Source organism: Apteryx rowi, unplaced genomic scaffold, assembly GCF_003343035.1.
Source record: "Apteryx rowi isolate R43461 unplaced genomic scaffold, aptRow1 scaffold_107, whole genome shotgun sequence".
NCBI lineage: Eukaryota > Metazoa > Chordata > Aves > Apterygiformes > Apterygidae > Apteryx > Apteryx rowi.
In genome coordinates, this window is record NW_020447275.1 from 2,315,481 (window position 1) to 2,331,176 (window position 15,696).

Consider the following 15,696-nt stretch of genomic DNA (forward strand, 5'->3'; position numbering starts at 1 on the left):
GGAGTGAGAGGGATGTGACCAGGGTTCTGCCTCCGCCTGCTGCCTTATGAAGACCACAGCTGTATCATGAGAGGTGACTGAAAGGTCTGCCAACCCCAATGGAAATAGAAGTATTTTCACAATTATTTCTTCCTTTTGTCCTTCACCAGATCTATAGCTGAATTGTAAAAATAATCTTTTAAAAATTTATTTACAATCTGAAATATTCTCAGGTAGATTCCTAAGAAAATGAGGTTTATACTGTTTTTTAGCCCTATTGGAGAGGAAGTCTGCACTGCAAGTAAGTCTCAGCAGAGACTCCAGTGAGCCACCATTTCACTTCTGTACTAGTTTCTCTGGTGTCTAACAAGGCACAATCCTTCAAAGTAGCATCTTCTTCCCCCCAGACTCCCTGGTCTTTAATAGGATTTGAACTTGTGCTGGAAGTCTAGTATACTTTGATCTAAAGTTATGTTGTTTGGACACAGGGATTCAGTAATTCTGATTACAGTGTTACATGTTTATATCCCTGTTTTTCAATTGTTAGGCTTTTCTAGTATCTCACCTAGATGCTCCTTGATGTTATCTGTGCTTCCCTCTGAAACAGAAGTGAAAATGCCCTGATCCTGAGAGCTTCTCCTGGAACCAGGGAAGCCCTGTTCTCTGGAGAGCTGCAGCAGCTGTTCTTGTTTTACTTAAGGCCTCGCAGATGGCCAAGGTACAAGATGCTTACAAGGAAGTCTGATCCTGTGAAATTCCTAGCCCAGATTTGGGCTTTACAGATTTGGAGGATGAGGTTGGTTTGGGTATGGAACTAGAGTTTTTTCTGCCGATTTGTACTGAAGCTTGACTGTTACCAGTGAACTGTAATATTTAGTATGTGCTAGTTATTAGATTCGTTCTATCATAACACCTTTGTGAGCATTATTCTAAGAATGAGCTAAGTGGCTTATAAATTAGGAACATTCAGGCAGTGACTGGATGACACAGTCAGAGTAGTACTTGCAACTTTCCTCAACAGTACGCTTAGTTACCTAGATCTGTGCAATTTCTTAGCTAAAATATGACAAGCTAAGGTTTTAGCATTGCCATGAACATAATGCTTACACATTTTTCCATCTAAAATAATTGGAGAAGACCCTGGGCTGTCCACTTACTAGGGAAATTCAATTTCTGTGACTTCTGGTGTGGTGTTTTGATGTGGGATCAGCTTACCAAGATAAGCTCAACTTGTAAATATGATTTTGAATGTTGATTGGAACTGTACCAAGTGTTATGATGTAGTTATCTTTGCTTCCTGAAAGAATAACCTGTATTGGAAGTGCAGCCATATTTGTGCTTCTGTTCCTCCTTCAGTACAACATTCAAACACTTGCTTAACTTTAAATATCTATATTTAACTGTTATCCTCAATAAGGATGCTTATTTGTGTTGGGACCTAGTAAGGCAACAAACAGTATTAAGAAGAAAAACTGACATTGAGCTGGTAAACATTCCCTTTTGTCAGCCTCTTAGCATTGCCCTTAGTTCTTCTGATACAGAATCTATATAGCTGCTATATTCCAATAAAGAGCAGTACTGGGAGGTGTTGAAGTAAGAGAAAAATCTCTAAAATCATTTTTTCTGATGGCTCATATTAGACCTCTGACTCCTTATAAAGATTGCATGCAAACAGCTGAGCTTAAACTTGAATTTCTTATGCATAAAGCAATTACAAAATGATTTTATTGCTGCTGCAGTCATATAAATAAATCAAAGTTTGTAGGAGACCCAAGGAGTTATTCCTAACTTTGAGGAGAAGAATCTTAAGACCAAATAGTTTGTTTCTGATGAAGCCAGTCAAGTTGCATCAGTTTTCACCAGATGAAAACTGCTGCTTTTTTTTACTTTTTGAAATTTTTGTTAGAATATGGCTAGCCATTTCCTTTCTTGTTACTACAGCATGGAGACTCTTATTAAGCAAATTAATAATAGTACTGTGAGTGTTTCCATTATAAACTGTTATCTTAAAGCTTTATAACTTAGCTGCAAGATTTCCCTGCCAGTAGAAGTCTGGCACATACAAGGTTTGTTCTGGAGCTAACTTACTTAAATTAATTTACTAAAATAATTGCACAGCCATTGTGAAGTAATAAATGTAGCAAACAATTTTATTAATAGTTGGTGCCTCATAGTGCTTTTTTAACAAAAATAACAAATTCTAAAAAGAGGAACACTGGCGAAGCACTGAGTGCTTTTTGGCAATTGTGTGTATTTTGGACATTAAAACTTTTAAATTGGAACAAGTTGCTCTATATATTTAATAAATTCTGTTAAGCATTCTGTTGTTTTGGTGGATTTACTAAGTGTACATGTAATTCAAAAACTGTAGAGGCCTTGCATTTTGTAGAATGCATCTTATAGGCTAAACTGAATGAAACCCTTGAAATGCGAAATATTTGCAAGAAACACTTAGGAAATACAGTTACTGAGTTTACTACTAAAAATCAGGTTTTGTCCATGGATGGTTTTTCATCCTGGAAAATGGTTTGCCCAAAGATCTGTTTGTGAATGCATTTGCAGAATCTCGTATCTAAGTTAACAGTAAAAGAGTAAAGTAAAAAAAAAAAAAAAAAAAAGCATGCATCCTGTACTATTTCATTGCCCACTGTCCCTCTCTACCTATTCTAATGTAACACTATACTTTCTGCTGTGGTATTTGCTTTGTCATACTCTGAGCAAAGGGTGGATTTATGTTTATTTCTAACTTCATGGTGCAATGTTCTACTGACCTGTGCAAGAACCTTCATCTGATGTGAGGAGAAGTTATATATGAAGTTACAGTAATAATAATAAGCACTTTTGTTAACTCTCCAGTGTAGCATGTTAAGGTTTTATAATATTAACTTAAACACATCTGGATTTCTGGCAAGAACATTGTCAGATACTTTTGTTGAGGAAAGACACACACTATGGAGAGTTAGATTAGCTGATAATGACTGCTTCTGTGCCTGTGACCTGTATGCTGCTCATTTTAGATAGACGCAGTTTCTCATTATTCTAATTAGATGAAGAGGGTTCTCTACAAATGTGGCCTGCATGTGATTTTTTTTTTCCTCTCCTCATGAAGAGGTGCACTAACAGACACTTCTTGAAAATAAAATCCATAGTGTCACACAAAAAAAATAAATGATACAAAGTAATCAAGCATGTTGAAAGACAGCACCAGACACCAGGTGTTTGAAAATATGCCCTCATGCAGTGAAGTGTCTGTGACATTATTTATTTAAAACTAGATGATCGGAACATGTTTTTTCAGTGAGCACATCTCATTTTCAGTAGTGCCCTGTTATGCATAACCCTGGAGCCCCTGTTTGTTTATAGGAGTAGTGGGGTTTTTTTCTCCTCAAACTGTGATGCCCCAGGGCAAATAAAAATGAGGGCTGTGTGAAAACCACTAATGTATGGTCCTTCCCTCATTCAGGCTTCAGGTCCCAGTGTCTTGTTCAGCATTATTATATAACACATGACAGTTCCTCTCATCTTGTTGCTCAATCCTTTTTGTATCTGTGTGGCTTCATTCTAATGGAATTCAGACCCCAAAGTATAATATATAAATCCTTATGCATTATTTAAAAGAAACAAGCCTGTACTTTCTGGAATTTGTAATGCAGATATCAAGAGATTCCTACAAATAGGAATAGACTCCTGCAACTTAAAAATGAGCCAGTATGTCCAGCCCTCCTAAACGTAGGGCGAAAGAGTTAGCAAAACTTTTGGCTTCTGTCATGTGTCACATAACTTGAAGAATTTCATTTCTGTCTTGATCATATGTAAACATAAATAGTTTTCCTGTATTCTTACAGGTTCCTGAGATTATAGATAACACAAATGCACTATTGTGATTGTCACTGTTGTCTTTCAACTGTCAGGGTGAATAGGAGAAAGAGAATGTAACAAATGCTGACTGCAAAGAGCATTAAAAATGTCTCTTTTTTTCTTTTTCCCCAAGCCACTGTACTCAGTCATTCTCTGTAGATTTCCTTCTGTTTTATAGATGCACCCCAATTCTGCAAACAATTAATACCAACAGTGGTTGAGCAGAAGGAGCTGTACTACAGATGAATTTTGCATAACTGCAAGTGAGTTGCATTGCAGTCTCTTCTCCTTCTGCCTTTATGGCCACTCAGTGACTATCCTATAAAACTGGAGGCATGGGAGGAGTAGACCAAGAAAGATAAATGTATCCTTGGATGGTTTGTATATGTTTGCAGAGGGTATTTCTAAGCAGGATAAGGTATGAGCTATGGGACTGGGCAGATGTGAGCTGCTTGGCTAATAGCAGCGCAGTCCTGGTTTCTTTCATCAGCTACTACAGAAATAAAACTTTAAAAGACTGTCTTCCCCTTCACATCAGTCCTCAGCATCTGGGGAGTTCAAAGCCAGCTATTCCTTTATCCTTGAAGGGAAGAAAAGAAAGAAGTTTGGATGTCAGTCTTACTGATTTTTTTTTTTCCATCCTCTTCTTTCTGTAAAATACCTTATTCTCTAATATGTCTTTGACAAACAGTTGTACTGTTTATCTGCAACAAGCTTAGACCATATATGAGTGCCAAAGGACAGGCACTGTGACGTGACTGCCTTGCCCACATTTCCTAGTGAGAAAAGATTTATATACTATTTATCTTTTCATTCCTAGTCAGTCCAAACTAAGGAACTTCTTGTTTCATCTTGCTCTGGAGTTCATTTCTTCCTGCAGCATGGTTGCAAGGTTGGTGCTTGGGCACTGCCATTTTTAATGCATCCCTCAAGCTGATACAGTTAACTGTCTCTTCTTTTTGAAGAGATTTGAGATTTTCTTGCTGCACCATGTAACAATATTCCCTATATAGACCAGGCCTCCCTCAATGTTGCCTCTTGATAGCTAAACATGAGGAAGGTCAAATGCATCTTCATTAGCACAACCACATTCTGAAGAAGGGAAGTTTAAAAGGGGAGTTTTGGTCAAAGTTGCCATGAACCAAAGCACCCACTCTCAGTCAGTTTAAATACAAAGCAAAGGTGATTGCCAGCGGTTTTAAAGCTACTGAGTTAGGTACCATTCAACCTTTATTCAGCCCCATACTATTCTGTAGAGTATAAAAGAACGGCTTATAAATTAGGTCCCATGGACCCTGTTATTTAGCAGTAGCTATAAAAATCATTGCAGTTTTGTTCACTGGTCAGTGCTGCTGCCATTGAATTGCTGCAGTAGCTTTGATTACTTGGAATAATATTTTTGGATATTTTAATGGCATCACTCTATTAATATATCATCTCATTTTAAAAATAGCTGACCAAATCTTCAGCTGGAGTAAATCAGCACAGTTCTTAGTCAGTGGCACTAAGAGAGTTTTTATCTGCAGAGCACTTGGCAGGGTAACTATTGGAATATGAAAAAGCATTGTGTGTGAGGTGGAATTCTTTTTGACCTTTTCCCTTCCTTAGTTTCAGTGTAGAAATTGGACAAAAATTGTAGGCCTTTTTCTTCAGAATAAGTCTAAAAGTTGATATGGGATATATCTGAGCCTTGATGATCTGGAATTCATTTCATGATTAACAAGTCATCAAAAATAAAGGTATATGTGTACTGCTGGATGCCATTTTAAATGGAGTTGCAGAAGAGTGGAGTCGCCTCACATTTCATGCAGTGGTCTGGGGAGTGAAGTACGTTGTGTTCCAAGAACATAGAGCCAGGGATTCAAGCATTTTCTCAATATGATCATTTTTTTTCTCCCTCCTTCCCTCCTTCCCTCCTTCCCTCCTTCCCTCCTTCCCTCCTTCCCTCCTTCCCTCCTTCCCCTAAATTTTAGTTAGTGTTTGGGTTGTTATACAGCTATGCAGTTTTCATCTTTTCTGCTTTGATACTGAATTCATTGCTCTTTAGTTGCTCAAGTATCATTAATGTTCATCTCCTCACCCATAGCCCCTAGCTACCCTGTTCTGGCTTCAGTTTGGAGGTATTCATACATAGCACATGTGAAAAGATAAAAACAAACCTGCTCTGTAACCTGCTGGTGCTGCTCACAAGCAGCACCTAGCTGTAGGCTGACAGTGTTATCCATGGATTTGGTAGTGGGAAACCAGCTGATAGCCAGCAAGGCTTTCCAGTCCCAGGAAGATGACTTGGGAGGTCCAATCAGAGAATGTGAAGAAACCATTGAGAAAGTTTACCTGTATCTGGAGATCATTTGAGTGTTAAGAGAGGACAAACAGGAATGTGGGAGGAGGCCATCCTATGAGGAAAGGCCTTCAGCAGCATTTTATATGGGTGAAGACAGAAATTATTATTATTATTAAAAAAAAAAAAAAAAGTCTTGGTTCCAAGAGTGGGCTGGAAATCCTGCCTTAAACTGCTTGGTGGAAAGCAAGGAGTTAAAATTTTCATTGTTTGTAATATTTCAAACCAGGAGGTCATTAATGCAGTTCATCACAAGTTCTGTATTGTTTGCTTTATTAACTGCCAGGATTTGACTCCAGCGAGTTGAACTGCTTTAACAGAAGCCTAGTTTTATTTAATGTTTTTAGGAAAAGGACAGATTTACTAAAGAAAGAAGAGGGCTTCCCTAGAACTGATTCATTTCTGTTGCAAAAAAAAAAAAAAAGAAATAATTTCCTTCTGGAAGACTTGATCTATATGGCAATCTTGTTGCGTCTTTATTTTGTCACTTTAAGTTTATATAACAGGGCTCATGAGGTTGTAAGCTCCTGGCATTCTTCCAGTTATCAATACTGAAATATTAGTGATCAAGCATTTACTGAATGCCATTCCTCAAATGCAGGGTCTCCACAGCATCTTGTTGCATTCATGAAATTCATTTGTTTGCATTATCCTGCTAACTGGCTCTTTTGTATTGCCAAGGTGATGAACAGATTTGACATTTAGCTGATTACTTCACCAAAATTAAACAGAAAACAGGGCAGCCATCCAAAGTTCCTTTCAGTGTGAAAGCTAATTATAAAAATGCTTTGAGCAGCAATTTCTTTTTGGATGTTAAAGTGCTTTTATTAGATTGTTCCCCTGTCATTTTAAAATTTATTGCTGGACACTTACAAATGGCGTGGCCTGCTGGAGCAGAATTATTTTATTTTATTTTCTATCTTTAAGATGGGAGCCAAAAGAGTATAGAGCAAATTTAAGGCTGAATTTGTATTTTAAAGGATTCTGAATAGAAAGGAGGAAAATAAACTAGTACTGACTTTAATGGCATTCAAAAATATGAATTTTACCTTTATGATGAACAGAAATATATATCTACTATTTACAATTCAGTGACTCTTCGTTTCCAAAACCAATTACTTAGCAAGTAAAAAAATCAAATATGTCATTTAAAAGTTGGGGACAGCCCTTATATTGTTACTAGCTTGCATTTTATAGTGCAGATTTACGCAATCTGGACACATCACAATTTGCTGATGGAAAAATCTAACCACGTGCAAGTACTTGTCTTTCATAGGCCATTACTTGCTCTGAAATAGCATGAAACATTACTCTGAAGTCATTCTGCCTAGGTCATTGAGTAAGAGTTGGCCAAATGAATTTACAGCAGTAACTTCAGAGCTGAAGAGTGGTGTATCCTGTTACAGATCTTTGAACAAGTTTCTCTTGAAATATTTTTCTAATGCCTTGGAAAATATTTAAGTTTTTATGCTGACTGTAGTTATTAGCATCCTTTGGGCCCCAGACAAGGTGTGATCTAGCAAGGTTTCAAGGTGACAAACTGGTGATTTTTGCATGTGATAGTGTCTAGCACACATTGGCTACTAAATCAGCTTGTGAGGACATATATTAATTCTTGACACTGAGATCTATTAATATACCTTGAAGCCAAATGAATTATGTGAATCTGCTGTTTCAAGCTGTAGAATTCTGCCATAACTAGGAGGAAATATTTTTGCTGTAGGTAGATTAATGTTGAAAGCTGGTCAAAAAAAAGTTTAATGTTGAAAATTTATTCTTCCTCTCCTTGTCAGTGCTTGAGCTTCTATACTAAATCCCATTTGTAATCTGTAGGAAAAACAGGGATATAATTCCTTTTGTATTTCTCTGCATTATTAGGGTTCCAGTGGTTTAGTCTACTGCCTATTAAAATGTGCATCCCAATGAATGATCTTCCTGAGGGTGATTTTTGCTCTCATCAATCTGAGAGCATTTCTTGTAAAATACAGTAACTGCCAGTGCTTACCAAACAATTTAATTCATGCCTATTGCAGGATAATTAATTAAGATAACTCAGCATTCTGTGTTAATAACGAAAACGCGAACAAGAGAACTGCTAAATAAACTTTTTGGAGAAAATTGATAGGACTTAACCATGCATCTTCTAAGGAAGCTTTAAATAGAGAATGCAGTTTAAACAGGATTAAGAAAGACTAGATAAGTTTATAAAATATATACGGGATGGTTTCTTACTTGACTGTTAAAATGTATTTCAATGGTAAGCCTTCATAACTCCTCTTTATACCTATAAAATGTCCAACCACCATATACGGTAATTGATCCCACATTACTTCAGGACTTCAAATTAAAAAAACATGAAAAAGGATCAGTTTTTAAAACAGCTATTCAGTGCAGTTTGTAAAAGCTCTTTATCATTTGTAAAGTGATGGGTCAAAGTCTGTCCCTGCAGTTACATTAGCTTCATCCATATGAAGATGTTAGTGAATTTATGTGGATTTGACATAAACACATTGTTAATTTATTGCCTACATTTTCATGCTGTACCTGTCCCTTCTAAGCACATCTACCTACCTTCTTGACAATATGATGAATTGTTCAGGAATATGTAAACAGTGGGATAAATATGGTTCTGTTAACTTGAAAGTTGATAGATTTATGTCCTTGTCCACAGAGGACCCTCATTTGCTGGTTTTGGTTGTTAACAGATGTCACTTTTCTACAGTTTAAGCTATCACATTGGCTAACCCCTGTTGCAGCCTTTCACTGTGTCAGTGGGTCTACTACAGTCCAGGGCAAGGTGTGCACATATGTGATGTGCCTGCTTATGTTGTGTAAGGAATGAGTTTAGAAGACTTCAGTCGCTCTAAAAGCATAAACCTATGTAAATTTCACTTATTTTTCTGTTTATTTTTCAAATAAGCAAGGGATGTACAGACATAGCCCTAATTTGAGTTGGTGTGTGTTGTGCAAGCTCATCAGGAGCAGTTTGGCCAGGATCTCTCCTTGATGGTACTTCTTGATCTTGTGTTGGCTTTGTGACCAGTTCAGAGTGGAAAAAAAATCTCTGCCTGTGAAGATGTTAGCACACACACAGACCCGAGTCTAGCAGTGGGACACATTCAGCCAAGAGTTTGAATGAGGCTGCGACATAGCAGTGTTAGCATTTGATTGTCAGAGCTTGCTTACATGGGAATGCTCTACTTGAGACTTCTGTCAGAAAAGACTTGGGTTTTTTTGACCAAAATCAGTTCAGCAGAAGCATTAAGGGAGAAGAAAATGCAAGGCTTTTTGCTGAATGGCAGAGCTCAGAGGGTTGTGATCAGTGGCACAGAGTCTAGTTGGAGGCCTGTAGCTAGCGGTGTCCCCCAGGGGTCAGTACTGGGTCCAGTCTTGTTCAACTTCATCAATGACCTGGATGAAGGGACAGAGTGCATCCTCAGCAAGTTTGCTGACGATACAAAACTGGGAGGAGTGGCTGATACGCCAGAGGGCTGTGCTGCCATTCAGAGAGACCTGGACAGGCTGGAGAGGTGGGCGGAGAGGAACCTCCTGAAGTTCAACAAAGGCAAGTGCAGGGTCCTGCACCTGGGGAGGAATAACCCCATGCAGCAGTACAGGTTGGGGGTTGACCTGCTGGAAAGCAGCTCTGCGGAGAAGGACCTGGGAGTGCTGGTGGACACCAAGTTAAGCATGAGGCAGCAATGTGGCCTTGTGGCCAAGAAGGCCAATGGTATCCTGGGGTGCATGAGGAAGAGTGTTGCCAGCAGGTCGAGGGAGGTGATTGTCCCCCTCTCCTCAGCCCTGGTGAGGCCACATCTGGAGTACTGCGTCCAGTTCTGGGCTCCCCAGTACAAGAGGGATGTGGCACTACTGGAGCAAGTCCAGCAAAGGGCCACAAAGATGATGAGGGGACTGGAACATCTCTCTTATGAGGAAAGACTGAGAGAGCTGGGCCTGTTTAGCTTGGAGAAGAGAAGGCTGAGAGGAGATCTTATCAATGTGTACAAGTATCTGAAGGGAGGGTGTCGAGAGGATGGGACCAGACTCTTTTCAGTGGTGCCGAGCGACAGGATGCGAGGCAACGGGCACAAACTGAAACACAGATGCTTCCATCTGAACATGAGGAGATACTTTTTCACTGTGAGGGTGACAGAGCACTGGACCAGGTTGCCCAGAGAGGTGGTGGAGTCTCCTTCTCTGGAGATATTCAAAACGCGCCTGGATGCAATCCTGTGCAATGTGCTCTAGGTGACCCTGCTTGAGCAGGGGGGTTGGACTAGATGATCTCCAGAGGTCCCTTCCAACCTCAGCGATTCTGTGATTCTGTGATCAACAGCATTTTATGTTGAACTCGTTTTTATTTACTAAATTGAAGCTCTTATGTTAGAAGTGCCAYCAGGTTTAATCCAATTTTGAAAATAAACTGCTCAGTTTAGCCCCAGCCAAGCAGAGAGAACAGTGAACCTTACTTTGGTTGCAGAAGTGTTTCCTGGAGCTTAACCTACACCTGTTGGTTTTCCATAGGTTGATGGAATACTGTGTTTGGCTGACATTCTTACGGATAGTACCCATTCTGAAGCCACTCGTGCAGAAGCAGCAGCAGTAATTGCACAGATCACATCTCCACATCTCACGTTCACTCAGCATCTCAGCAGCTTTCTGGAAAATATGGAGGAAATCGTAACAGCACTTGTCAGTAAGTTTTTTATGGGATTTTTAAGTCTTTCTGTTAGGCTGATAGATTGGGGCAGGACTTTCATTAGCAATATTCCCTAAAGAATGTTTGCTGTATTTGTACCATATAAAAGAACTCAGTTATTTAAGACCCTGAATCGAGGTATTCTGCAATTACATATTTTTTACTCTAGTCCAAATTTGAATAGCGTTTATGCACATTTGTCAAAATAATATCCATGTGAAATTCTAACCTCAGAGCCAGAGAAAGGACTCAACAAAATACCCTCCTGTCCCTGAAGAAAAGTATAGCGTAATCTATGGGCATTGATGCAAGGAAAAAAGTCTGGCTTTCTTGCCTAGGCCTCTGACCCGTGGTGAAATGAGGCAAAGGTAACAGCAGGCTTTTCCTTAACCTGGCTCAGTGAGAATATTTAAGAAAAAATAAGATGAAATTTCTCATATCTTGCTACAGAGATGAATATCTTATTTCTAGCACTGCACTCTACCCCTTTCAAACATCAGAAGCTTTCACAAAAGTATTCTTTCTGAGCAGGAGTTTCCCAGAGCTTCATGTCAGAAAGCAGTTTGGGTCATCTAGTTTGATTTCTTGTGTGCAATAAATCAATACATTTTACATGGATATCTCTTTCCTGAGCCCAGTGTCCACAGTTAAATTAGAGCAGTTCAATTTTCATGCATGTTTGTGTTCTTGTAAATAGAAGAGGAAGAGTGTGCTACTGCCAGTGTTCGAGGATTCTGCAGTGACTGCAGAATTAATTATCTGAGATGTGCTCAGGCAGTCTTAGATATGACCAACATAGCTAGTGCTGCAGTCAAGGAAACACTTTTATTTCCAATGGCCAGTGTGTCCAGCAGCAAATATTTACGGTCCTGTCCTGAATCTGTTCTGAATCCGGTGGGTGGAATTAACCCATGCTGAGATTGATTCTGCTTCAGGTAAACTGCTAGAGGCATTTGACCTGACCTGTTCTGGCTGTTGTTATGTACCGGTCATTACAGCGCACCACAGTCTGCTTCAAGGGACAATCTGAACAGTTCCTCCAGGGAAGATTAGCAAATGGAGCATTTTCCCACCTGTCACTATCCGAGTTCCACATGAATTTTAGTAGCATATACTCTGCCCAAGAAATGTGCACATTAAAAATAGAATGTGTATAACTTTGGGAAAGCCCTTTCAATAATGACACACTGGTTTCCTTATAATATTTATAACTCAGTAATTGAATTACTGTTATATGTTTAATTTTTAAAACATGCTGAAATCCAGCTCCTAGGTAATTCAGATCTTAGTTAAAATATATCTGTGCAAGGAATTAAAAGGTAGCTGTGTCTTCAGCACTTCTTACATAACCTGGAAGATACGCTGGACAGTCTTTGACTTTAGAGAAGTAGATTGAGATATGCAACGTATATATGTCTTGCTCTAAAGAGCAAGATGCATAGCAGAATTATTATCTTATGGATCAGTTATTGTTAGCCATCTGCCTCCTGTATCTCATTTTATTTAGATGTATAAAGTTTTATGTTGAGCAACATTCAGTGGCATATTTGCTGTAGAATGGTATACTGAGACTGTCATCTCATTAATTAGATGAATGCTTAGAAGAATTTGGTGTTCTAGGTTCATATTTACTGTCTTCCCTGCTTGTAGGGCAAACTTCAGAAACACAAATGAAGGTGCTTAATATTAATAATGTTTATAAAGCCCCCTAAAATGTCAAGTATTATTTAATTGCCAAGAATTAAAGTGATTTTGCTTTGGTTTTTTTTTTGTATTGAGTGTTATGAACTTGGCCATAGATGCTAAGATTAATAATCCAAGTTGCAGGTGGATAAATAATGCTTTGAAACAGATAACCATTTTTTTTGCAGAGAAGGAATGACTATTTTACTCAGCTTACTTTCTGCATTCCTAGAACTGTGCCAAGAAGCCTCATCTGGTGAAGTTTTTCTGCTAGCTTCAGCAGCTCTTGCCAATATTACTTTCTTTGATACCGTGGCTTGTGAAATGTTGCTCCAGTTAAATGCAATGAAGATTCTTCTAGCAGCATGTTCAGACAAACAGATAGTGGATACTCCATATTCCCGAGATCAGGTGAGCAGTTTCCCAGCAAGATGCTGTGTCTGAGCACAATTTTGTCAACCGCTTGATGTCACTGTCAAAGTACCTAGGTTTTGGTTCTGTGTCTGTTATGACATAGTAAAACCTAATTTGTCTTCATGCCTTCTGTTCTTAGTTCTTTCCAGTATGTGACTCTATCTGTTAGCGTTCCTTTTTATTCTGAGCGTTAGGAAATATGGTAGCCTTGAATGTGAGTTTGCAAGAAAAAAAAATAGCCAAGTCCCATATTTCCAATATATTAGGAATTTATGTTTTCACTGTGAGGATGATCAAACACTGGCACAGGGACCCAGAGTGGCTGTGGATTCTTCATCTTTGGAGATATTCAAAACTCAACGGACAAGGCCCTGAGACAAACAAGATACACATGTACATGGTTGGAGACTGGTGCCTAAATATACAATTGTCAGTTCACGGATGAATTACCTCCAAAAGCTGAACAAGGATCTGATCCTCAGCCCATTGACGTCAGTGTGCTTTGGATCATGTCCTAACTGACAGCTGCTTTGCAAGTTCTGCTGGCAAATACCGCTGATGTAGTTTTGCATTTCCCTTTTACTCTCTCCAGCTTTTTCAGTAAATAGCTGCAGAAAATCTAAGGTATGTGTTAATGCACAAATGAAGTCAGAGAGAATTCTTCCTTCCTGTCAGGCACTGTCATGCAGTGGGGTTTTGCAGAGAAGCGCTGTTTATATGGCTTCTGTGGCTTCTCAGTGATGAATTTGGCCTCAGCAGAGTAACATCCCTCTCTGAGGCTTGAGGGTTTCAGCAACTACCACACTTACTAACAGATGGAGTTTGCTAGTCAGCTCTGTTAACCTAGTCTGGTTTATGAGACATTGTGAATACAGGCATACCTCAGAGAGATTGCAGGTTTGGTTCCAGACCACCGCAATAAAGTGAATATTGCAACGAAGCGAGTCACACGAATTTTTTGTTTTCCCAGTGCATATAAAAGTTATGTTTACACTATACTGTAGTCTATTAAGTGTGCAGTAGCATAATGTCTAAAAAAAAAAAAAAAAAAAGTACATACCTTAATTTAAAAATACTTTATTGCTAAAAAATGCTAACGATCATCTGAGCCTTCAGCGAGTCGTAATCTTTTTGCTGATGGAGGGTCTTGCCTCTGTTGATGGCTGCTGACTGATCGGGGTGGTGGTTGCTGAAGGTTGGGGTGGCTGTGGCAGTTTCTTAAAATAAGACAGCAATGAAGTTTGCTGCATTGATTGACTCTTCCTTTCACAAAGGATTTCTCTGTAGCCTGTGATGCTGTTTGATAGCGTTTTACCCACAACAGAACTTCTTTCCAAATTGGAGTCAATCCTCTCAAACTCTGCTGCTGCTTTATCAGCTAAGTTCATGTAACATTCTAAATCCTTTGTTGTCATTTCAACAGTGTTCACAGCGTCTTCACCAGGAGTAGATTCCATCTCAAGGAATCACTTTCTTTGCTCATCCATAAGAAGCAACTCCTCAGCCGTGAAAGTTTTATCATGAGACTGCAGCAATTCAGTCACTTCTTCAGGCTCCACTTCTCATTCTAGTTCTCTGGCTGTTTCCACCACATCTGCGGTTACTTCCTCCACTGAAGTGTTGAACCCCTCAAAGTCATCCGTGAGGGTTGGAATCAACCTCTTCCAAACTCCTGTGGATGTTGATATTTTGACCTCCTCCCGTGAATCACAAATGTTCTTCATGGCATCTAGAATGCTGAATCCTTTCCAGAAGGTTTTCAATTTACTTTGCCCAGATCCGTCAGAGGAATCACTACCTATGGCAGCTCTAGCCTTATGAAATGTATTTCTTAAATCATAAGACTTGAAAGTCGAAATGACTCCTTGATCCGTGGGCTGCGGAATGGACGTTGTGTTAGCAGGCATGAAAACAACATGAATCTCGTTGTACATCTCCATCAGAGCTCTTGGGTGACCAGGTGCATTGTCAATGAGCAGTAATATTTTGAAAGGAATCTTTTTTTCTGAGCAGTAGGTCTCAACAGTGGGCTTAAAATATTCAGTAAACCATGGTGTAAACAGATGTGCTGTCGTCCAGGCTCTGTTGTTCCCTTTATAGAGCACAGGCAGAGTAGATTGAGCATAATTCTTAAGGGCCCTAGGCTTTCCAGAATGGTAAATGAGCGCTGGCTTCCACTTAAAGTCACCGGCTGCATTAGCCCCTAACAAGAGAGTCAGCCTGTCCTCTGAAGCTTTGAAGCCAGGCATCGACTTCTCCTCTCTAGCTATGAAAGTCCTAGATGGCATCTTCTTCCAATAGAAGGCTGCTCGGTCTCCATTGAAAATCTGTTGTTTAGTGTAGCCACCTTCATCAGTTCTCTCAGCTAGATCTTCTGGATAACTTGCTGCAGCTTCTACATCAGCACTTGCTGCTTCACCTTGCACTTTGATGTTGTGGAGACGCCTTCTTTCCTTAAACCTCATGAACCAACCTCTGCCAGCTTCAAACTTTTCTTCTGCAGCTTCCTCACCTCTCTCAGCCTTCATAGAATTGAGGAGAGTTCAGGCCTTGCTCTGGATTAGGCTTTGGCTTAAGGGACGGTTGTGGCTGGTTTGATCTTCTTTCCAGACCACTAAAACTTTCTCCATATCAGCGGCAATAAGGCTGTTTTGCTTTCTTATCCTCCGTGTGTTCACTGGAGTAGCACTTTGAATTTCCTTCAAGAACTTTTCCTTTGCAT

The 15,696-nt window shown here is 39.4% G+C and overlaps 1 protein-coding gene across 1 annotated transcript in view; it reads left to right on the forward strand.

Moving 5' to 3' along the window:
- The window catches only part of INSC (INSC, spindle orientation adaptor protein), a 168,318-nt gene that overhangs the window by 133,948 nt on the left and 18,674 nt on the right, over window positions 1-15,696 (forward strand). Inside the window, 2 exon segments of the mRNA XM_026070738.1 lie at window positions 10,703-10,874; window positions 12,793-12,971. Of these exon segments, the coding sequence (XP_025926523.1) occupies window positions 10,703-10,874; window positions 12,793-12,971 (351 nt within the window).